Raw genomic sequence first — 20,836 nt, 5'->3', positions numbered from 1 at the left:
ATTTGAAGATAAAAACAGTGATTGCTGAAGCAGCTCTGAAGTTGTTACGTCTGAAAATAAATTCGGTGATTCTGCTTGACGAATTCTAAGAAACTCCTGTGCGTTTGGATTTTTCTCGTAATAGTATCCTGATGTATGAAATTGATCCTTCAAACTTTTGCTGCTAATAGAGTTGGCTGCAGAAATGCTTGTAGTTGGCTCATTAAAGATAGACGTTGATGTCAATGGAACGCCTACCTGATGTGAAGAATGGTCGTTATCAATGACTTGCGTTTGGTTTAACAGCAAAGATTCCAGTTGAAATATCGATGCGTCAATAACTGCAACGTTATGTGGCTGATCTTCAGTCGATGCTTTTCTGCTTTGACGTTTTTGAAAAAGTTGTTTCTTAATTCTTTCCTTTCGCCTGATTGCATTAAAACGATCGCGTTCGAGGTATGACATTTCTTGCATTGTGATTTGCTCATTTAGCTTTTTCTCCTTCTTGGATAGCTGCATTGCAATATGTTCAGTGCTAGCTCTGTTGGTGCTATTTGTGCCAGCATCTCTGAGCTCTTGTCCCAGCTCTTCAATTGTCTTATCTTCAATATTGAATTCATCTTTTTCAAAATGACAACCTTCTTTTGTTCTTGCTCTCTCTTCTGCTTTGCTCCACAGTAGCGCTTCATTTTCGTCGATTATCCAATCTTTCCTAACCCATTCGCCAAACAATTTGAAAAAATGTTTTGCTTCTTTTATTTCAGCATTAACAATTCTGTTCATCAGCATCTTCTTCTTTCCTTTCTCTGATTCATTCAAAAGCCCCTCTTCCTCCTTTTTCCAAAGGGCAAGTTCTCTGGCTTTCCATCCTTCAACCATCTCCTCCTTTCTTATTTGGAGGATATTGTCATTGTTATAGTCAATACCTCCAATATCCACATCATAGGATGTTTGCTTTTGTGACTGAAGAGCTGGGTGCCAAGCTTGAAGCTTAGAAAAAGATTGCGAAGATAAATCTGATTCTGATCTTTCAAAGTCTCCATATTCTGAAAAATCCTCTTCTTCAAAAGCTTCCATTGCTGGATTTTCTAAAGAATTATTTCCTGACTTATTTGTTTCTCTTTTAATATTACTGATTTTGAAGGCTGCTGCTTCTTGCTGACTCTCCTTCAATATATGCTTAATTGAGACGCTTATGGTTGGTAGGCAGTCTTCGACTTCTTCTTTATTGAGAATTGTTGAGAATTTCCTTTGAATAATAGATTTTGAAATATCTTGCGTTGAGCTGCTGGACCCTTCTTTCAGATGATGAGAATGCAAATTAAAGTAACATTTATTCGTCACTTTTGCTTCTTCCTTTTGAGACGCTTGTTTCATAAAAAGAATCGGATCTTTTTCATAATAATTATCTACATGAATTGGTCGTGATGAATACTCGTTGTTCGCAAAACTTATAAAGGCTGGCCCGGAATCACTTACTTGAAATAAAGATAAAAATTGCGTCTTTGAATCATTTTTTTGGAAATTTTCTTTTGATTCATTATTATCAGTTAGTTTCTCGAAAGGAGTAGATGAATTAATAGTCTCACCTTTAAATGCGTTAAAAAGTTCATAAGATCCGGAATCCGAAAATCTACTTGAAAAGAAAAAAAGATCTTTTTTATAGGCAATAAAATTTATTTCAAAAAAAATGATATTGATAATGTATAAAAATTTTCTAACATGAACAAACTTTTTGGGTCTCTTTCTGAAGAAAATGTATTTTGCTTGTAAATTTTTGATGCTAAATTATCTGGTGAAGTAAACTTTGTTAATTGATATAACTCTAAGTTTTCTCCCATCTTGAACAAATCATGTTCAAAAATTAGTAAAAAAAACAATTTTAGCAAAAAGAAAATATAAAATCATTTCTCCTTTGAAAAATACAAATTAAGTACCTTATTACTGTCAAGAGAATTTTTGTAAGAACCTGTCTTCATTTTCAAAAAATGAAGGAAAGAATTATATCATTTGTTTGTAATGGGCACTGATAATTGGAAAAAATGTTATTTTCAAAATGACTACACAAACCACTTGCATGATTATAGGCAAGATTTTTACAAAAGATTATAGTTATATAATTAAAAAATAAAAAATTTTTGGACAAAAAAAATTTGTAAGTATGTTATAATTGTTGAAATATTGTTTTTTTGAGTTGCACTTTATAATTTTGTTTTGCTCGTACAATATCTTGTTGGTTGTACTTATTTTTATTTCCTCGATTTTTGTAGCTGGCAGTCAAATAACACTTAGCAAGATGTCAAGACTTTCCAGCTCAAGGTTTGATGAAAATATGCATCTTATAATTAAATAAAGATATCGTTTAATGAATTGATGTACTTTAGTTCTGATTTATCAACACCTGTTAAGAAGATTTCACTTAAAACAAGTTTCGGATTTATTACTTCTCCTCGCAATCGAATAGTGAATTTGACTCAATATGATACGCCCTCAAGTACTACTCAAAAGACTTTGTGTTTGCATTTTGTTGTTTTTGTCATTTCTTTATTGAAGATAACATTTAAAAGCGAATAAACTTCCACTGAAATCAACGACTCAAAGCGAAAAATTAAATCACAGCAAAATCATCAAATTAACTACATATGAACAAATGGATGAAATCGTTTCGAAAATTGATGCAAAGTGTTATTCTAATCGATACATGATCCCATCTCCACCTCCAGATTGTTCTTCAACCCCAATTGCTTCGTTTTCACTTGAAGATGGAGAAAACGACGAGGAATTTCGAAACAAGCTAAAAGCCAAAAATGAGCAACGGTTTTCTCAGTCTCTTCCTATTGATCTTCCAGCGGTCAAGAAAGTGAAAAGAACAAGAGAAGAGGTATTTTCTCATAAAAGAGTTGAAAGAGAGCCATCTGAAAACCAATCAAAATCGCTTTTAAAGAGCAGTGCAGAATCTTTTTATGACGTTTCTAGCTATTCGACCGCAATAGAAAGAAGAAGAATGCGCTTTCAAGTTGATTCAGGGGATGAGCCCGAAAAACAATCATCTCAGAAAATCTCGCTTTCTGAAGTAATCCCATCTTCTCCAGCAAACTTGGCTTCTAACAAGAAAATAGCTTCTTTAAAGAAAAGTCAGCCAAGCAGACAACCTCTTCTTCAACCTCTCGAGCGCAAACGTGAGCGCATTGTGCTTTCATCTGCTTCTGGCGGCTATTCATATTCATTCATTTCGTCTTCTGCTGTCACTTCATCCACTTCTTCCATCTCTTCTTCTGTCTCCCGCACTTCCGCCTCGTCTCCTGTGTGCTTCACGCTGGGTAGCCGCTGGAGCCCTTCGGTTGTTGTTTCTTCTTCCTCTTCGTCTGCTTCATCTTCTGCTTCCACATCAACTCCACCATCTTCATCTTCTTCTTCATCTTCTTCTTCCTCCTCCTCCTCTTCCTCCTCCTCCTCGCAATCATCTTCTTCTTCCTCCCGCCGCTCCATTTCGCTTGTGCGGCTGCACACCCCCACCACCTCCTCTTTCCTCGTCGGTACAAGCACCCTCATCGACAGGCCGTATCTCCGCCTGACCTCTGAGCCCGACCCGAAGGACGTGCGCCCTGTTCCCGTCCTCCGGCAGTCGCTGGCGTCTGCCCTGCAGAAGTGGGAGAAAGAGAAAGACTACAGCGCCACCTGCGAGCTGCTGAAGAGCATCCGCCAGGACCTGTGCATCCAGCACGTGTGCGACGCCTTTGCTGTTGAGGTGTACTCGACACACGCACGCATCGCCCTGTCTGTGGGCGACCTGTCTGAGTTTGCGCAGTGCCAGTCCGTCCTCATTCCGCTCCTGAAGGATCTGAGCACCGCAGCCTCTTGCCCCAACAAGCAGGCACCTTCCTTTCCTCCGCCTCGCTTCAAGCCCTCAATCAACGAGCAGCCGCCCCAACAGCTCGATGCCGGCAAGCTCGCTTCCATTGCAGGCGAATTCTACAGCTATTCGCTTCTGCACTACGCCACGCTTGCCGACAGCGCCTCTTTCCTCACGTTCCTCTCTGGAATGAGCCCCGCTGCCCGCCAGCTTCGCCCCGTGGCACACGCCGTGCGGGTGATGAAGTCGCTCCTGCTGCTCAACTGGCACTCCTTCTTCGCCTTACGCCGCAGCGCCACAACTTCCCTGGCGTCGCAGCTGCTTGCTGCCACTGCAGAGCGAGTGAGGTTGTATGCGTTCCACGCGATTGTCACTGCCATCCGGCCGACTTTCAGCTTGGTTTCTGCGAGGGAGTCGCTGGGGTGGAGGAGCGGTGATCCGTCGGAGTGGCTGAAGAGACATGGGGCTATTTTGTGTGGGGATTCATCAACATCATCATCATCTTCTTCTTCTTCTTCACATTCACCTTCACCAACATCTCCTGCCAAAACAAACATTTCTCTTTCAGTCGCTGCTTCTCCATCACCTGCACCTTCTCCTCTTCTTTCCCCAGCACAATCCATTCCATCTTCTTCTTCTCCTCCTCCTTCTTCCTCTTCTTCTTCTTCTTCTCTTCCTCAAATTGACACCATCCGCACCTTCGCCCGTCTGAAGTCCCACAATTCTCTCTTAGACTTCCTTCCCAATAGCACCGTGGCTGAGTCCTCAGTGGATGCAGCGCTGGCGTTTGTGACTGATTTGGCTGAGGCAGACCGGACGGCGAGGAAGAAAGGAGAAACTGCGCATACGATTGGGCAGCAGACACAGTCGTTTATGTCGATGGTGAGGAAGGACGCACCGATCACATCGTGGTGAGAGGGTGGAGGAACTTGTGGTGATGGAATTAAAAAGGAAAAAAAAATTCTTTTTTTTGTTTGTTTGTTTAGGTGTTTAGGTATTTTGTTTATATTGTTGGGAAGAAGAGAGAAAGAGAAAGAGAAAGAAAGAAAATAGATTTGATGATGCCTCGAACTAGAGAATTCTCGTTTGGATAGGAATTGATTAAGTTTATTGAAAATATGTGTATCATCATCTTTTTAACATGATGATATTGCGTTTTGTATTCATTTGATTGCTAAATACATTGTTAATAAAGAAAATTAATAGAAATTTTATAGAAATTTTTGCTCGCATTTCATCTTCATTCAAACTCTTTTTGACCCTTTTCCTTTTAATGGAAAAGTATCACCTTTTCATTCACACACACTCATATCATGTGAGTTTGATGTATTTCACTTCATCTTTAACCAATGCTCTTTTGAGCATATTTATTCAAAATTCACTTTTCTTAAAAAAGTTGTCTTATTCTTTTGCAGACTTTTCTTTAATTATAAAAATTTTTAAAAGTATTATCTTTTTGTTTTTAACTCGAAAAAAACGATAAAGGATTATGTTTAACGAAAACTATCTTATTTTGTTCATAGTTGCTGTTAGTTTAACACATAAATAAGTTTGAATAAAAATATAATTTGATATGTGAATAATTATTGCTCTATTGAACTGGGATGCAAGTGTGTGGGAGATCTTCCTCTTTGTGCTCAGCCTTCTTGTAGACAAGAATACGAGCATCAAGAGCAAGAATGCCGTCAGGTGAGCACAGCATTGGGTTGATATCGAACTCTGAGATCCATGGGTGGTCAGCAAGTAATTGTGAGAAGCGGATGATGATGTCAACGAGTTCATCAATGTTAACTGGTTTCTTTCCTCTGACACCTTTCAATGCCTGGAAGATCTTGGTCTTCTCCAACATTGAGCGAGCGAAGGTCTTGTTCAATGGAGCAAGTCCCAATGCTTTGTCCTTGAACACTTCGACAAGAACACCTCCCAATCCGAACAAGATGACTGGACCGAATTGTGGATCAACATTGGCACCGAGGATAACTTCGTATGAATCCTTCAATGTGATCATGGGCAACACAACACATCCGAGGAAATCGCTCTCCTTTGCGTTGCGGGCGACGTTGGATTTGATTTCATTGAAAGCAGCGCGCACTTCTTCCTCGTTCTTGATGTTCAACTTCACACCACCAACATCTGATTTATGGGTGATTGTTTCAGAGTGGACTTTCATCACAACTGGGAAGCCAATCTTCTTTGCTGCTTCGACTGCTTCGTCGGGAGACAGAGCCAATTCGGTTTGTCCTCCTGGAATGTGATAGGCAGCAAGGATCTTCTTTGATTCGTATTCTGAAAGGATGGTTCTTCCTTTCTCAAGAGCATTTGAGTAGATCTGTCTGACCTCTTCTCTTGCTTTTGCGAGATCAAAGCCAAGCTCTGGAGTGGCAAGTGTTGGTTCTTCCAATTTTGTGATCTGTTTTCCATAGCTGTGGAGATAGTTGAATACACGGACAGCCTGGTCGGGGTAGTTGAAGACTGGAATCTTAGCCTCTCTCAGGATTTGTGTTCCTTTTGCGACCTCTTTGCCTCCCATCCATGAGCACATGAACAATTTGCCGCACTTGGCATGTTGTTTCAGGGCTTCGGCTGTGGCTGTTGGATCAGTCATATCTTGTGGAGTCAAGATAACAAGGATGGCATCAACATTTGGATCTTCAACTGAAAGGCGGACAGTCTTCTCATAACGATCTGGAAGAGCATCACCAAGAATATCGATGGGGTTTCCATGAGACCAGGCGGCTGGCAAGAATTCATTGAACTTATCCATCATTTCGTCGCTGACTGGAGCAAGCTCACCTCCTCCAACATACAACGAATCAGTGGTCAGGACACCTGGGCCACCAGCATTTGTCACAACTGTGAGACGTTTGCCCTTTGGCATTGGCTGGCTGTTGAGCATCTCCATAAGAGCGAACAGATCAGCGATTTCAACAACACGAAGGACACCAGCTCTTTCGAATGCTGCATCTGCAACCTCATCAGCACCTGCAAGTGCACCGGTGTGAGATGAAGCAGCTTTCTTTCCTGCTGCAGAACGACCGGCTTTAATAACAACGATTGGCTTCTTCTTGCTAACTCTCTGGCAAGCTTCCAAGAATGGCTTGGCTTTTCCGACAGTTTCCATGTAAATGCAGATTGCTGATGTCTTCTCATCATTTCCAAAGTAATCAATCAAAGTTGGCCAGTCAACATCAAGCATTGAACCAACGCTCACGAATGCGCTGAATCCAAATCCAACTTGTTTGCTGTAGTCCAAAACAGATGTGCAAAGAGCGCCAGATTGTGAGAAGAATGCAACTGATCCGTCATTAACCATATCAGCAGCAAAGGTTGCATTCAATCCACTTGAGCTGGACATCAATCCAAGACAGTTTGGACCGACAATGCGCATTCCAACTGGTTTTGCAATGGACATGATTTCACGTTCCAATGCGCGACCTGGCTCTCCCATTTCAGCGAAACCTGCAGAAACAATGATGCAAGTTTTCACTCCAATTTCAGCGCAATCTCTCACTGAACCAGGAACAAAACGGGCATTGACTGCAATAATTGCCAAGTCAACTGAACCCTTTTCCAATTCCTTCACTGATTTGTGGCACTTCACTCCAAGGATGGTATCACGCTTTGGGTTGATGGGATAAATGGTTCCACCAAATGAGCATTTCATAAGGTTTGACATCATTGTGCGCCCAACACCAACTGATTCACTGGCTCCAATCAAAGCAACAGTCTTTGGATTGAAAAGAATATGAAGATCAGACATCTTTCGACTGAATATAAAAAGACCAAAAATATTTTCGCATTTAAGCAATTAATGAATAAATAAATAAAGTAATATAAATCAAAAAGAAAATAACTTCCAATTTTAACAAAGAATTTTCAAACGTTTTTTGTTTCCAACGAAACCAAAATACCGCAATTCGGCCGATAAATAGGAATAGGGGTTAAGATCACATAATACAAATTTTTCATTAGTTTTAGAAGAAATGAAAAAACACATTTATAAAAAAATTAAAAGGTGATATTTAAATTGCAAAAAAGAAGAAATCTCACATGAAAAATTAGAATATTATTTCACAGAAAAAATAATGTTCACAGCTTTATCCATATCTCTTTCGGACATGGCATATGCTTCTAACGCTTGAAACAACTTTGAGTTTGTCATTTCCATTAACTTGTCAACATTATCTTTGTCCTCTTGAGTAAGTTTAACTTCTGCTCCATGTTCAGTCCTTTCGAGTGCAATTTGGTTTTCAATTTTGTCAACAATCACAATTGAAATTTCAGTTGGAATCTTTTGCTCTCCGTCTGCAAATGTTTTTGAAAACCCACCAAATCCCCGTCCAAACCCTCCTCCTGTGGAGTCCAATGGACCAACTTTTCCTGCTTCTCCCATTGCCAGGTTAGAAACCCAAATATCATCTTTAAGATTTGAATCCTTTTTCTCTCTATGAGGAACATCTGCTTCTGTAAGTTGCTTCCCTTTCGTGAGAAGATTGACTGCTTCTTCAACCTTTCCATTTGTACATCTTAACGCCAATGTTGCTTGGTCTTTATCAAATTTCATTTCTGTAACAAGAGTATTTAATCCTTTTTCAAGCTCTTCTTCGTTTATTGACTCTTCCACTTTTTCTTCTTCCGTTCCTTTGCAATAACCTCCAAATCCACGCCCTGCTCGCACATCTCCTTTTTGCTTATTCTCCTGATTTTCCTCCTCAATTGGTTGAGATTCTCTCTCTGTTTTATGTTTTTCATCTTGTTTATCATTGTTCTGCAAAAGGAAATTTTTAAAAATGTTTTTTTCAAGTTGAAATGCAACACTCATACCTCAACAATTCTTAACGAAATTTTCGAGCTTTCATTCTGGAATTAGAGAAAGAATAATCACTCTTTTGAATTCAATAAATATTTTTAATATCAAACAAGATTGTATGAAGCAATGGTGTGCTTATCCATGAGTATCTGTGCTGAAGATATTAAAATTTGCTGCTCAGGTGTGCATGCTTCCAATTTTTCGATCTCTTTTTTAAGATCCAATATCGTTTGATTTTCGTCGATCTCAATATTTATGGACTCCTTTCCAATAATATTAATAGTAATTTTCATATAACTAATTATTTAAAGCAATGATAAACTTAATTTATGAATAAAAAGAAAATGTTAAATTTTTAAAACCAAGCTTGTTCACTTAATCTTGAATAAATTATAATGGTCCTTAAAAACAAATTTTTGAAAAAAATTTTCGCTTTTCAATAATTTTTTATTTTTATTTCTTATTGTATGTCATTATTTTCAAAAAATTGAATCTTGACAGAATGTTGTTAATTTATTGTTTTTCTCATATTTTTCTTTTTTCCTTTCTTGTGTGTCACTAATCCGGGTCAATGCATAAATTTCAGCTTTAACATAACTTTTCGCACGTTCATTTGTTTCAAATTAAATAAAGGAATCATTTGAAGTTGTAAGAATTGCTTTTTTAATATTACAGTGTTCGTTAAAACCCTTTTTCTTTATGTTTTGTGTCTGAGAAAAAATCTGAAGAATAAGGATTTTTGCTAACAGTGTAATATTAAAAAAGCAATTCCTTTAACTTCAAACGCTTCCGTAAATTAATTTAAAACAAATGAATGAGCGAAATTTTTATCAAAGTTGAAATAAATGCACTTTTACGGATTTGTGACACACTATCCCAATTGAAAATTTTCCATTTATTTTTTCAAAATTTTCGCCAAGAACTATTCAAAATCGTAAATCTTTTAAACGAAATCGAAATAATTTAATTTGAAATCGAAAAACTTTCAAGGAAAATCGAACATACGAAAGACTTCATGTTTTCAAAAAGTTGACAAAAATCAATAAAAGTCAAAATATATGGGTGATTCTTTTTGAAAAGTCACAAATGAATAGTTTTCTAACACTTCAAAAATTTCAAATTATGATATATATTTTGTAAAGAAATATCAAACTTCACTTAAATGGAATCTATTACTTGAAAATGCAATTGAAAACATTCTTGAGGAGATTTGTAAGCTGAAACAGAAATCTGAGCAAGATATGAAATTTTTGAAGTATTTAAAAATCAAACATTTGTGACTTTTCAAAAAGAATCACCCATATTTTTATTTTTGAAATATCTATGATACGGGACAAAATTTTCCGTTTTTGAATTTTGTTCCTCACAGTTCTTTCAAAGATTTTTTTCGATTTTTCATATTTTTACATACTTTCTTGGACGATAATGTTTCAATGATGATCATACGATTGCAGAATAAATTTGGAACAAATCATTGAATTTTTCATAAATGAAAAAATCCTGTCCCATGTTTGTGACTTTGAAGATTTTTCATCTCTTATCAGATATATTTTTGTGCTTCCTTTTGTTTTATTACAAATTTTTAAAATATGAGAGGAATTCGTATTAATTATTATCTCATCTCAATTGAAAGTTCACTATTTTGTAATAAAAAAGAAAAAGTTGTGTTTCATTTCAGATATAATTTTTAGGGAATGACAATAAAAAAATATTTTTTCTTTTTATTTTTGAATTTTGAAAACGTCAGTATCTTTTGAATGAAATTTATTGATATAACTATGTTCTGAGTTTGTTTCTGAATTTGTTTTGGTTTGAAATATCCAAAATTTAGAGAAAACAATAATGCTAACATTTTTAATAATATTTGCCAATATAAATGAATAACTCTATTCTTATCATCGTATTCTCATTATGTATTAATTATTTAATTGTATATGTATTTTTATTTCGATTGAAAGTTATTTGAAGTTGAATTATTTTTGTTGTAACAAATTTCAAAAAAATATTGATTATGATTTAAAGGAGACAATAACGTTGTGCATTAACAATTCAAAACGCATTCCGTTGAAATGAGGTGTTATTCTTGAATTTTTGAAAAAAACATAGTTTTGTTTCTTTCTTTTTCTGTTTTCATTTCACAATAATTCAATCATTTTTGTGCAAAAAATATAATTAAAATATAGGAAAACGAAAAACATCTAAAAATAATGGTTGAAACAAAATTCTGAAAGGAAAAAATTCAGCGCAAAATAACATTTGAATTATTATTTTCCACATTCAAACATAAAAAATGTTCTTATCAATTGATAAGTTTTTGAAAAATAATACAAGCATTAAAAAAATGAGTGCATTCATTTATGCATATTATGAAATAATAAAAAACCGGAAATTCTTAAAAACATTTTTATTACGAAATATCCCATATTGTTTTAATTTTCGCGAAAGATTAATTTTGCTCATTTTTCCTGAAATAGTTCCGACACATCGATGCTATGCATAACTCGGAGAAAGTATATATTAACTTTTGCATAATTGCAACGTTTTTAAATATGAATAATTTTTTTGATAAGCTTTATGAGAAGAAAGGTTATTATACTTATTTGAATTTGAATGAAAGAAAATACAATTCTTCACAGAACAACAGAAGCAGTGAATGTATATTTATTGCTTTCACCACATTTTTTAAAAATAACTTTTGATTTTTTTTCTTGATATTTTTCTGATCACGCAAAAATTTCCAAAATAATAATCCTTCTTAATCCTTCAGGCTGCTCAAAATTGCTTGAAGCAAATGAAGTGATTCACAATTCTATTAATCTCATTTCCCATGCTCTTTTATCCGATACATCACAAGATCATATTTCATCATTCGCTCAAAGTGCAATTTCATCCATTCCATTTTCACTACAAGAACGCGCGAAGGAATCCTGTTATGGAACTACTGGTAAAAAAATTACAGTTCCTTCAATTTGCGTACAATCTTCTCTTCAAACAAAATGTGCAAATTCTTACGATTCTGAAGAAGGCAGGAGTGAAAGATCATTTCCATTTTTCTCATCGTCATGCATGCCTTTTAATGAAAAAAGACATAGCACAGTGAGACCTACTATGGATACAATTAGTAGCAACATGAGCTTAAGCGAACTCTTTCCTTTGTTTCAAATGCAGGCTTCTGACATAAAAGTTGCTTGCGAATTTCATCAAAAATATAAGCATCCAAAAATTACCTTTTCGATTGATTCACAAAAAGAGCTCAATTCTTCAGTAAGTGATGCTATTGTGAATGAAAACAGAGAAGCTGATGTAATTGAATATCAGAAAGTGAACCTTATTATGGGATGGGAAAAGGATGATAAAGAACAAAACACTCTCAAACCTCAAGTGTCTTCTTTGATCAAAGAAAATAAATGCATTCAGCAGGAATCCTTCTCTTCATTTGATTTGAAAAAACACGAGCAGAAGCGCCTCAGCATCATCAGGAAGCAGATAACAGAGGCAAGGCGGTTTCGCGATTTGTTTGGTGTTTGGGTGCGAAAGCCATGGATAACAGACGAATTGGAAGGGAAGATGTGGGATGAGGCAGAACAGAACAGCGATGATGAGAAGGAAGGAACAGGAAAGGAAAGACAAACATTGGAGGAGATGAAGAGCATGCTTATTGAAGCACAAGAGGCTGGGGCTTTGCCTGAAGAGCAGAGAAGGCTGGAAAAGGCAATTGAAAGGAAGGAAAAAGAGTTGGAAGAAGAGGCGAAGAAAAGCGAAATGACGGGGATTGAGCGCTTTGAGGAAGCGATTGCAGAGAGGAGCAAAGGCAACGAAGGAAAAAATGAGAAAGAAAGTGGAAGGTTCTTTGAGATGAAAAGATTTGTGTTCAATGCAGCTGCACCGGCTAGCCATTCGAGGAACATTCAAACATCTCCACAGCCAAAGCAATCCCAAACACGTTCTTTCAGTTTTTCCTCTGCTGAGAAAAACGAGACGGTTTTTCCTTTTTGCACGGACACTCAATCTCCAACTGGAAAGGCTTCACTTTGTCCTTCTTATTTGCATTCGGTTCTTTTTGCTCCAAATGAAATGTCAACTCAACATCCATTACATCTTAAAAACAGTTCATATAAATCGAATTCTCTTTTAATACCTGAAACAAATCAGTCATTTATCTTGAATGAAGAAACCACTTCTGATAGCCATTCTCTACTCAATTGCACAAACCATCCGTCTTCAAATTTTCATCAAGCAAAACATCAATCCGGTTCACATTTAGTTGACTTAACATTTTCTTCGCTCGACTTTCAACCTTCAAATAATACCAAGCGCCTTTCCTTTGACAGCACTCTTCCTTCATTTTTATCAGGGCACTGCTTTTTGGAAGAAGATTCGCAGCCTCACAGTGTCATCCTTTCTTTTGCTACGCATTTGTCAGCTGAGCAACTATACGCACAATCTGTCTTTGACAAAAATGAATATTTGGCACGTTTCATTGATCCCATGTTTAATCAAAGGAAACAAAAAAGAGAAAGAAAGAAAGGGAAAGACCCAGAACTCAAATGGAAAAGGATATTAAATTTAATCGATGAAATGAATTCCAATCCTCCTCTTATGATTCCATTTTCTCCAATAGTTGAAAACGACAAACATCCAAAAGAATTTTTACGAAATTGTCTTTTTCAGATCAATAAAAGCCAATTTGATTCCGTTTTTCAGTGACTCTGACCTTGATTGTTTATTGTTAAGATTTTTATTTTTAAAGATGTTCTGAAAAGTGATACTTCTGATAAATACTCTATGATCATGTACCATTTAATTATTTATTGCACCCATCATTCTCTCTGTTATTATAATCAAAACGAGGTTGGTCTTCACTATTTACATATGCATTTTAATTTAAAATTCATAAACTTATGAAAACATCTTGTTTATTATCTATCTATTGATCCAAAAAAATTTCTTCTTTTTTTAAGGATCGCATCAGCAGCCTTTTTTGATTATTAAGGATCATCAGCAACTCTTATGTCAATAACAGAGCTGTCAAAATCAATTGAAATCATTAAAGGTTTTATTTAAACATTATTTACTTATAATAATAAAAAATATTTAATTTTTTATTGAATGAATACATTTTAAAAATCAAAAACATTTTTTCAAAATTAATAATTTTAAAAATTCCTCTTATTTTTCACTTCTTCATGACTTTGACGCATCAGATAAATTTTACTTTGTTGCATTGAGCACCACACCGAAAAATACAGCATCATCTTTTTTTTACACAACTGATGAAACACTTCTTTATTATCCGTTTTCATCTGATTTTGGCCCACTGAGCCTTGCTTGCCTGTATAGATTTTGCTGTGCCACGGATGATTATCTTTCTGTTTGACATTATTTTGCGAGATATATTTTTTTAATACTCATATTTTTAAAAATTTTTAAAGCAATGCTCTGCGGCTCGCAAAAAGCTGTATTATTATTCGTCTACAAACGGATGCTTCAAAGCTAACTCTATTTGTCTTGTATGCTGCTTTTGTGTGCTTTATTTGAATCGAACACCAGACGAAGCGTTTCGGCCATTTTTGGGAATGTATCCACCACTTCCTCCATTTCGCGATGCATCCTATGGGCCGTCTACATTTGGTCTTTCTGTTCTGGACATCACAAAGGGTATAGCAAAAGCGCGCAGATGTGGTTTCATCAACTTCGGCTGCCCACAAAGCACTGACGCAAGCAAAGAGCAGCTGGAAGCGTCAGGGGCATTCGACATGGAAGAATACGAGCACTTTGAGAAAGTTGAAAACGGAGATTTGAATTGGATTGTTCCAGGCAAGTTTCTGGCGTTTTCTGGGCCTTCGAACACAGAAGTGAATGAAGACAATGGGATATGCACGCACACACCAGGTATTTGAATGATTAACTTATTATTTTATTTTATTTTTATTTGAATCAACTTTTATTTTGTTTTTAAATTGTTTATAAAAAATAAATAATTTCAACTTAACATTTTCACATTTATTTCTCTTTCTCTTTTTCCTTCCATCTGTCTATCTTTCTCTTTCTATCACTCGCTCGCTTACTCGCTTTCTTTCTTTCTTTCTTTCTTTATTTATTTATTTATTTATTTATTTCTCTTCTCTTCTCTTCTCTTCTCTTCCTTCCTTCCCTCCACCAAAACAAGAATTCTATGTCCCCTACTTCAAGAAGCAAGGCGTCACGGCTGTTGTCCGGCTGAACAAGCGTATGTATGACAAGAGGCGGTTCACCGAAAGAGGAATCCATCATTACGACTTGTATTTCCCTGATGGTGGTGTTCCTACAGATGATATTGTGAATAAATTTCTGTCGATCACTGAGAAGGAAGGTGTGTGTGTGTGTGTGTGTGTGTGTGTGTATGTGTATGTGTATGTATGTATGTATGTATGTATGTGTGTGTGTGTATGTGTGTGTATGTGTGTATGTGTGTATGTGTGTGTGGAGAGGGGTCGGGGAGGGAAGAGGGAAAAGAAGATATATGGATTGCTGTTAAAAATTTCAAGTTATTTTATTTTATTTTTTTATTTTATAATTAAATATTCAAAATAATTTCTTTCTTTCTTTCTTTATTTTGTTTTATTTATTAAATTTTAATTTCTTCTTCTTTATAATTCGCAATTTTCCCATTTACTCATTAAACTTTCACTCCCTTCTTAACTCCTTTTTTTATTTTTTTATTTTTTTATTGTTTTTTTTTCACTTTTTCCTCTTTCAACCATATCCCAATCTCAATCCCAATCTCAATCTCCACTCACTTATTCATCCACCCCTTCAATTCATCCACTTACTTACTCCCCCACTCGCTTATTAATTCCCTCCTTCGCCCACCCACCCACACACTCACCCCCTCCCTTACTCACTTATTCATTCCCTCACCCCCTCACCTCCTCCCTCACCTCCTCCCTCCCCTCCTCCCTCCCCTCCCCTCCCCTCCCCTCCAGCCATCCTCGCCGTGCACTGCAAAGCCGGTCTCGGCCGCACAGGCACTCTCATTGCCTGCCACATGATGCTCCACTTTGGCTTCACTTCTTCTGAAGCTATCGGATTTTTAAGAGTTTGCCGGCCGGGCTCTGTGATTGGGCAGCAGCAGGCGTTTCTGGCGAGGATGGAGCCGAGATTGAGGGCGATGGGGAGAGAGAAGGAGAAAGAGAGGGAGAGGGAACGAAAGGAAAGGGAAAGGGAAAGGGAAAGGGAAAGGGAAAGAGAAAGAGGAAAAGCTAAAGAGGATGAGAAGATGAGAGAAAGAGAAAGAGAAAGAGAAAGAGATATGGCAACTCCCACTCGTTCTCATCTGTCTTCCTCTGGCTCGTTGTATTCTTCATCCATCAGCAGTTCTGTCTCCCCTTCAACTCCATCATCATCATCATCATCATCATCATCATCTTCTTCTTCTTCTTCCATTCAACGGACCATCCCTTCGGTCACACCCCATCGTCTGGGCACACGTTCTTCCACATCATCTTCTCCTTCTCTTTCTCCTCCTCCTTCTTCTTCTGTCTCCACCCCAATCCGCCATCTAACCCCATCATATGCCAAGCCTTCCTCTTCTGAATCTTCTCCTGTGATCGATCCACACCCTTCTCCTCTCAGAGGCCCTATGAAACATCACATGCGGCATACTGCTTCTTCTTCTTCTTCTTCTTCCTCTTCCTCTTCCTCTTCTCCTTCTTTGTCTTCTTCTTCCTCTTCCTCGTCTTCTTCTTCTTCTTCTTTCCGTTCGTCTTCATCTCTTTCCTCTCCTCTTTCTTCTCACTTTTCTTCTTCTTCTACTGTCTCATCTGGCCGCTCTTCAGCGATGCCGGTTCGAACCGCGCAGCAGCCATATTCTTCACCTTTTTCTTTCTTGCCTTCATCATCATCATCTTCTTCTCCCTCTTATTCATCTCGCCACTCTGCATATACGGGCTCTGCCCAGCCACGCACCACACCAACCACTTCCTCCTCTTCCATCCCGCTCCATCCACACTCCTCCTCCATTCGGCACTATTGATATCCTGCTTGTCTATCGCATTATGTGTATTTTATTAGCATTACAATTATTTATCTATACATCTTGCTTGAAGAATCTTCAAGCATTTTTTGAAAAATGTCTTTGGTTATGCTTTTTTTTAGCGTAAATGAATATGCATCTCATTTTTATTCATTTATTGCAAATATTCAACTGATTGCAATTAAAGGACGTATTTGCTTAAAAATTTAAAAATTTATGAAAATTTGATCAATATCCATTAAAGAAATACTAAAAAGTCAAAGTGGCTAATGCCGCCAAAGCTTACTGAAGATGCTGCTTCTCTTCGCATTCAACGATTCTGGAAAGCATATCGATTTAGAACAACTATATTTCGTTTTATTTCAAAGCTAAAGCAGAGACAAAATACCGCGAAAGAAATTGTTGACACTGAACGTGTATATGTAAATGCATTAAGCACATGCATAAAGGTATTCATTATTCATTTATATGTAATTCCATATGAATTCTAAATATGAATATTTTAATCCCTTTTACATGGTTTTTTGATTCAGTGTTTTATTTTCCCGTTGATGAAATTTGCGAAAGAAGAGACAATGAACATCACTCAAAATGATATAAGCACTATATTTATTAACATACAATCAATTAGAAATGTCCACGTGGCTATTCTAACTGATCTTGCTAAGACATTTGAAAACAACCCTTGGGAGCAACAATTTGGAAAGTACTTTTCATCATACGTATGCGATTTTCGACTTAGCAAAGTGACTCTTTTATTTCATTTATATCATATAAAAATTTTGTGTATTAGTCACACTTTTTAAAGTGTTACACAGAGTATTGCCAAAAGCATTCAAGCTCGCAAAAGACCTTGCAGACGCTATTATCTCAAAATCAACCATTCGCAACATTCATCAAATCAGCAGAAGATTCAATCACCGAATTCCCCGGGCTTTCCCTTGAAGCATACCTCGTCAAACCAGTGCAGCGAATATCTGTATACAATCTTCTTCTAAAAGACCTGAAGAAAGTGACGCTGCCGAGCCACCCGGACTATGCTGATCTTGTTTCTGCGTGCGAGCTGATGAGCGAGACGTCGATGTTCATCAACGACTCCATCAAGCGGAAGGAGAACCTGGACAAAGTGGTGGAGATCCAATCTCGACTTGTGCAGAGCAACTTGCAGTTAGTTTCGCCTGCTCGCTATTTCATCATGGAAAGAGAAGTTACAAAAGTGAGCCGTTCTTCCTTTGCCAAGCGCAAAATCATCGTCTTTTCGGACTTTCTGATGGTGGCGTCGTCAAACTTCATCACAAACAAGCTCGACATCAAGTTCAGCGACTACCTCAGCCACATCGAAATAATGGCTGTGCCTTCAAGTCAGCAGTGCAATCATCACAATGAACAGTCAAATTGCCAGCTGCAGTTGAATCCGGGTGCTGGATTGCAGACACAAGGGAACCAGAATTCATTGCTTTCTTCTTCTTCTCCCTCTCCTTCTTCTTCTTTATCATCAAATTCTTCTTCTCCTTCTCCTTTTCTTTCTTCTTCCTCTTCCTCCTCCTCTTCCTCCTCCTCTTCCCCTACCACCCAACCAACCCCCAATCCTTTCTCTTCCATCCCTGTTCCTCCGCAACCTCCCTTCGAAGTCGGTGCAATCGAAGGGAAATTCTTTTTTTTTATTTTTTTTCCTCGCAAAACATTTCTCTTTGGATGCGAAACGGAAGCTGCAAGAGAAGACATTTTGACCACACTTTATCATTCCATCAGCGAAGAACACAACAAAATGGGAATTAAACAGAAGAGGGCGAGCAGAAATCAGAATTTATCGACTTCTTCTGCTTCTGCTTCTTCTTCTTCTAATTCATCATCATCATCTTCTTCTTCTTCTCTTTCATCCTCCTCCTCCTCCTCCTCCTCCTCTTCCTCTTCCTCTTCCTCTTCCTCTTCCTCTTCCTCTTCCTCTTCCTCTTCCTCTTCTCATCCTCCTCTTCCCTCTTCTGCTTTCTCAGTCATTTCACACCATTCACATTCACTTTCCTCAAACTCCACACAAACACACACAAATTCACCACAATCATCATCATCATCATCATCATCATCTTTATCGTCCTCCTCTTCTTCCTCCTCTTCTTCCTCCTCCTCTTCTCCTTCTCATTTTTCTTCTATTTCTTCCTCTTCCTCTTCCTCTTCCTCTTCCTCTTCCTCTTCCTCTTCCTCTTCCTCTTCCTCTTCTCCTTCTTCCTCTCCACTTCATTCTCACTCTCAAGCCCAACTCCAACCACAATCTCAATCTCAATCTTCTCCTCTTCGTAAGTTCACTGCTCCTCCTCCTCCCCCTCACCATCCTTCCTCTTCATCATCATCATCTGCTTCTTCTTCTTCTGCTTCTTCTTCTTCTTCTTCTCCCTCTTCTTCTTCTTCTTCTCCCTCTTCTTCTTCTTCTTCTTCTTCTTCCACAAGCGATTCTTCGATTATCACCGAAAAGCCTTTGTCTGTTGCAGACATGATCAAAATTTACTCGTCTCGCTCTCAACACACGATGAAGACAGGGCAGAAGAGAGAAGGAGGAGGAGGAGGAGGAGGAGGGAAAGAGGAAAGAGAAGAAGAGAAAGAAGAGAGAGAAAGAAGAGAAAGAGAAGAAGAGAAAGAAAGGAAAGAAAGGAAAGGAGGGGAAGAAGGAAAAGAGAAGAAGGTGGAAGCAATATCTTCATCTTCATCATCATCATCATCATCATCATCTTCTTCTTCTTCTTCTCTTTCTCCTTCCTCTTCTTCCTCTTCTCTTTCATCCTCATCCTCCTCCTCTTCTTCTTCTTCCTCTTCCCCCGAACATCACACTTCCCAATCTCTTTTGAATGAAGATACAAACATCAAAAGAAGCTCACTCAAAAAATCGCCTTTTAATTCGCCTGTTTCCACGCCGCAATCAACTCCAAAGATGAAGCTGTCTTCAGCAGATGCAGCTGAACATGCAGTTAATTCTTCTTCTTCTTCTCCTTCTTCTTCTTCTCAATCTTCCCTTTCCCCTTCTTCTTCCTCTTCTTCTTCTCCTCCTTCTTCTTCCTCTTCCTCTTCTCTCTTCTCCCCCCGCTCTTCCTGGCGCAACCCTTTCTCCCCTTTCCTCGCCAACCCTTTCATTCCCCCTGTCAAACCTCGTCTTTGGCAGCGGCTTCTGAGCCACTTCGAAATCGACTGGAATTCGGTGGAATACGACACAGCAGGCGAAGAAGAGCAGATGATGTTTGGAATGAATGCGGGATGTGAAGGGAAAGGGGGTCAGAACAATGGGAGTTGTCAAATAGGGCAAGTGAGTCAAGGAAATCAAGGAAATCAGGTGAGTCAAGCGAGTCAAGTGAATCAAGTGAATCAAGGAAGTCAAATAAATACAAGCAATGTGAATGCTCAAAACAGTCAAAGCCAGCCAATGGCTCAAAATACTCAAATTTCTAATCGTTTTTCTATTTCTTCTTCTTCTTCTTCTTCTTCTGTTTCTGTTTATAATATGAAGATGAATGCAACGTCACCAGCAATACGCCAAACAATGACTGTTCCAAGCAATTCTTCTTCTTCTTCTTCTTCTTCTTCTTCTTCTTCTTCTTCTTCTTCTTCTTCTTCATTCTCAAATGATTCAAAGGGGAAGCCAGCAGAACCACGTAAATTATTTCTTCATCGCCACACAGCTTCTGTTCCTGCTCCTTTTTCATCATCATCATCAACATCTTCTTCTTCTTCTTCTTCTATTTCTTCTTCGTCTGGCAAAAACATAGAAATTAAACCGCCACCCACAATTGCTTCCTCATTATCCCGTTTTGCCGGCAGCGACCTCGCAAAAACCCTCCCGTCGCCCCCGAAAAATTCCCCTCCTCCGATTCCTGCGCCTCTCAAAGCGTCTTCTGCGCCAAATGCAGCATTGCCAAGCAACGCGGCTGCTGCGCCACAGGCTTCGGATGCATCGAATGAGAAACAAGAGGAAAACAGCTCTTCGTCTGTTGCAAAGGGAACGGTGCAGTCGATGATTCAACGCTATCAGAAGACGTCAAGCTGAGATTAATGGTTTTTTTTCGCAGATAGTTTTGGGTTTATTTTTTATTTTGCATTGCACTCTAACAATTGTTTTTGAATAACTCTCTTGGAATAATTTATTTATTTATTTATTTATTTTTATGTTAAAATATAAATGTTTATTTATTGTCTT

The 20,836-nt window shown here is 37.8% G+C and overlaps 7 protein-coding genes across 7 annotated transcripts; 4 read left to right on the top strand and 3 right to left on the bottom strand.

Moving 5' to 3' along the window:
- Positions 1-85: 85 nt before the first annotated feature.
- On the bottom strand, positions 86-1,997 carry MONOS_10361 (uncharacterized protein; the record flags this gene model as incomplete). Its single annotated transcript, XM_067862805.1, has 4 exons — positions 1,917-1,997; positions 1,712-1,820; positions 156-1,634; positions 86-96 (listed from the first exon to the last, which is right to left on the bottom strand). The coding sequence occupies exons 1-4, from the start codon at positions 1,956-1,958 to the stop codon at positions 86-88; spliced, it is 1,641 nt and encodes a 546-aa protein (XP_067729723.1). The 5' UTR covers positions 1,959-1,997.
- Positions 1,998-2,275: 278 nt separating this feature from the next.
- MONOS_10362 (putative GANP/Nin1/mts3/eIF-3 p25 family protein) lies at positions 2,276-4,747 on the top strand (the record flags this gene model as incomplete). The annotated part of the gene is made up of 3 exons (XM_067862806.1): positions 2,276-2,298; positions 2,364-2,494; positions 2,547-4,747. 3 exons carry the CDS (start codon positions 2,276-2,278, stop codon positions 4,745-4,747), a joined length of 2,355 nt encoding a protein of 784 aa, XP_067729722.1.
- A 521-nt stretch (positions 4,748-5,268) lies between these two features.
- On the bottom strand, positions 5,269-7,741 carry MONOS_10363 (acetyl-CoA synthetase (ADP-forming)). The gene is made up of 2 exons (XM_067862807.1): positions 7,715-7,741; positions 5,269-7,599 (listed from the first exon to the last, which is right to left on the bottom strand). Exon 2 carries the CDS (start codon positions 7,590-7,592, stop codon positions 5,424-5,426), a length of 2,169 nt encoding a protein of 722 aa, XP_067729721.1. The 5' UTR covers positions 7,593-7,599; positions 7,715-7,741; the 3' UTR covers positions 5,269-5,423.
- A 32-nt stretch (positions 7,742-7,773) lies between these two features.
- On the bottom strand, positions 7,774-9,022 carry MONOS_10364 (putative Ubiquitin family). The gene is made up of 4 exons (XM_067862808.1): positions 9,005-9,022; positions 8,753-8,939; positions 8,657-8,692; positions 7,774-8,600 (listed from the first exon to the last, which is right to left on the bottom strand). Exons 2-4 carry the CDS (start codon positions 8,933-8,935, stop codon positions 7,899-7,901), a joined length of 921 nt encoding a protein of 306 aa, XP_067729720.1. The 5' UTR covers positions 8,936-8,939; positions 9,005-9,022; the 3' UTR covers positions 7,774-7,898.
- Positions 9,023-11,134: 2,112 nt separating this feature from the next.
- On the top strand, positions 11,135-12,906 carry MONOS_10365 (uncharacterized protein; the record flags this gene model as incomplete). Its single annotated transcript, XM_067862809.1, has 4 exons — positions 11,135-11,152; positions 11,213-11,297; positions 11,410-12,623; positions 12,814-12,906. The coding sequence occupies 4 exons, from the start codon at positions 11,135-11,137 to the stop codon at positions 12,904-12,906; spliced, it is 1,410 nt and encodes a 469-aa protein (XP_067729719.1).
- Positions 12,907-13,652: 746 nt separating this feature from the next.
- Positions 13,653-16,842, top strand: MONOS_10366 (putative cell division cycle 14; the record flags this gene model as incomplete). The annotated part of the gene is made up of 5 exons (XM_067862810.1): positions 13,653-13,695; positions 13,847-14,013; positions 14,075-14,534; positions 14,812-14,994; positions 15,608-16,842. The coding sequence occupies 5 exons, from the start codon at positions 13,653-13,655 to the stop codon at positions 16,654-16,656; spliced, it is 1,902 nt and encodes a 633-aa protein (XP_067729718.1). The 3' UTR covers positions 16,657-16,842.
- An 83-nt stretch (positions 16,843-16,925) lies between these two features.
- On the top strand, positions 16,926-20,686 carry MONOS_10367 (putative pleckstrin domain-containing protein; the record flags this gene model as incomplete). Its single annotated transcript, XM_067862811.1, has 3 exons — positions 16,926-17,105; positions 17,190-17,378; positions 17,450-20,686. 3 exons carry the CDS (start codon positions 16,926-16,928, stop codon positions 20,684-20,686), a joined length of 3,606 nt encoding a protein of 1,201 aa, XP_067729717.1.
- Positions 20,687-20,836: the final 150 nt, after the last annotated feature.

Source organism: Monocercomonoides exilis (assembly GCF_001643675.1).
Source record: "Monocercomonoides exilis strain PA203 chromosome Unknown scaffold16-1735695, whole genome shotgun sequence".
In the NCBI taxonomy this organism is placed as follows: domain Eukaryota; phylum Preaxostyla; order Oxymonadida; family Polymastigidae; genus Monocercomonoides; species Monocercomonoides exilis.
Note: the sequence above shows the minus strand (reverse complement) of the source record. Positions and strands in the feature narration are given on the sequence as shown.

Bases quoted from the DNA above. Each gene is read 5' to 3' on its own strand.
- MONOS_10363 (XM_067862807.1), bottom strand. From the start codon at position 7,592: ATGTCTGATCTTCATATTCTTTTCAATCCAAAGACTGTTGCTTTGATT.
- MONOS_10364 (XM_067862808.1), bottom strand. From the start codon at position 8,935: ATGAAAATTACTATTAATATTATTGGAAAGGAGTCCATAAATATTGAG. The intron at 8,693-8,752 runs GTTTGATATTAA...CTCTAATTCCAG, and splicing joins CCATTGCTTCATACAATCTT to AATGAAAGCTCGAAAATTTC. The intron at 8,601-8,656 runs GTATGAGTGTTG...TTCCTTTTGCAG, and splicing joins TTTCGTTAAGAATTGTTGAG to AACAATGATAAACAAGATGA.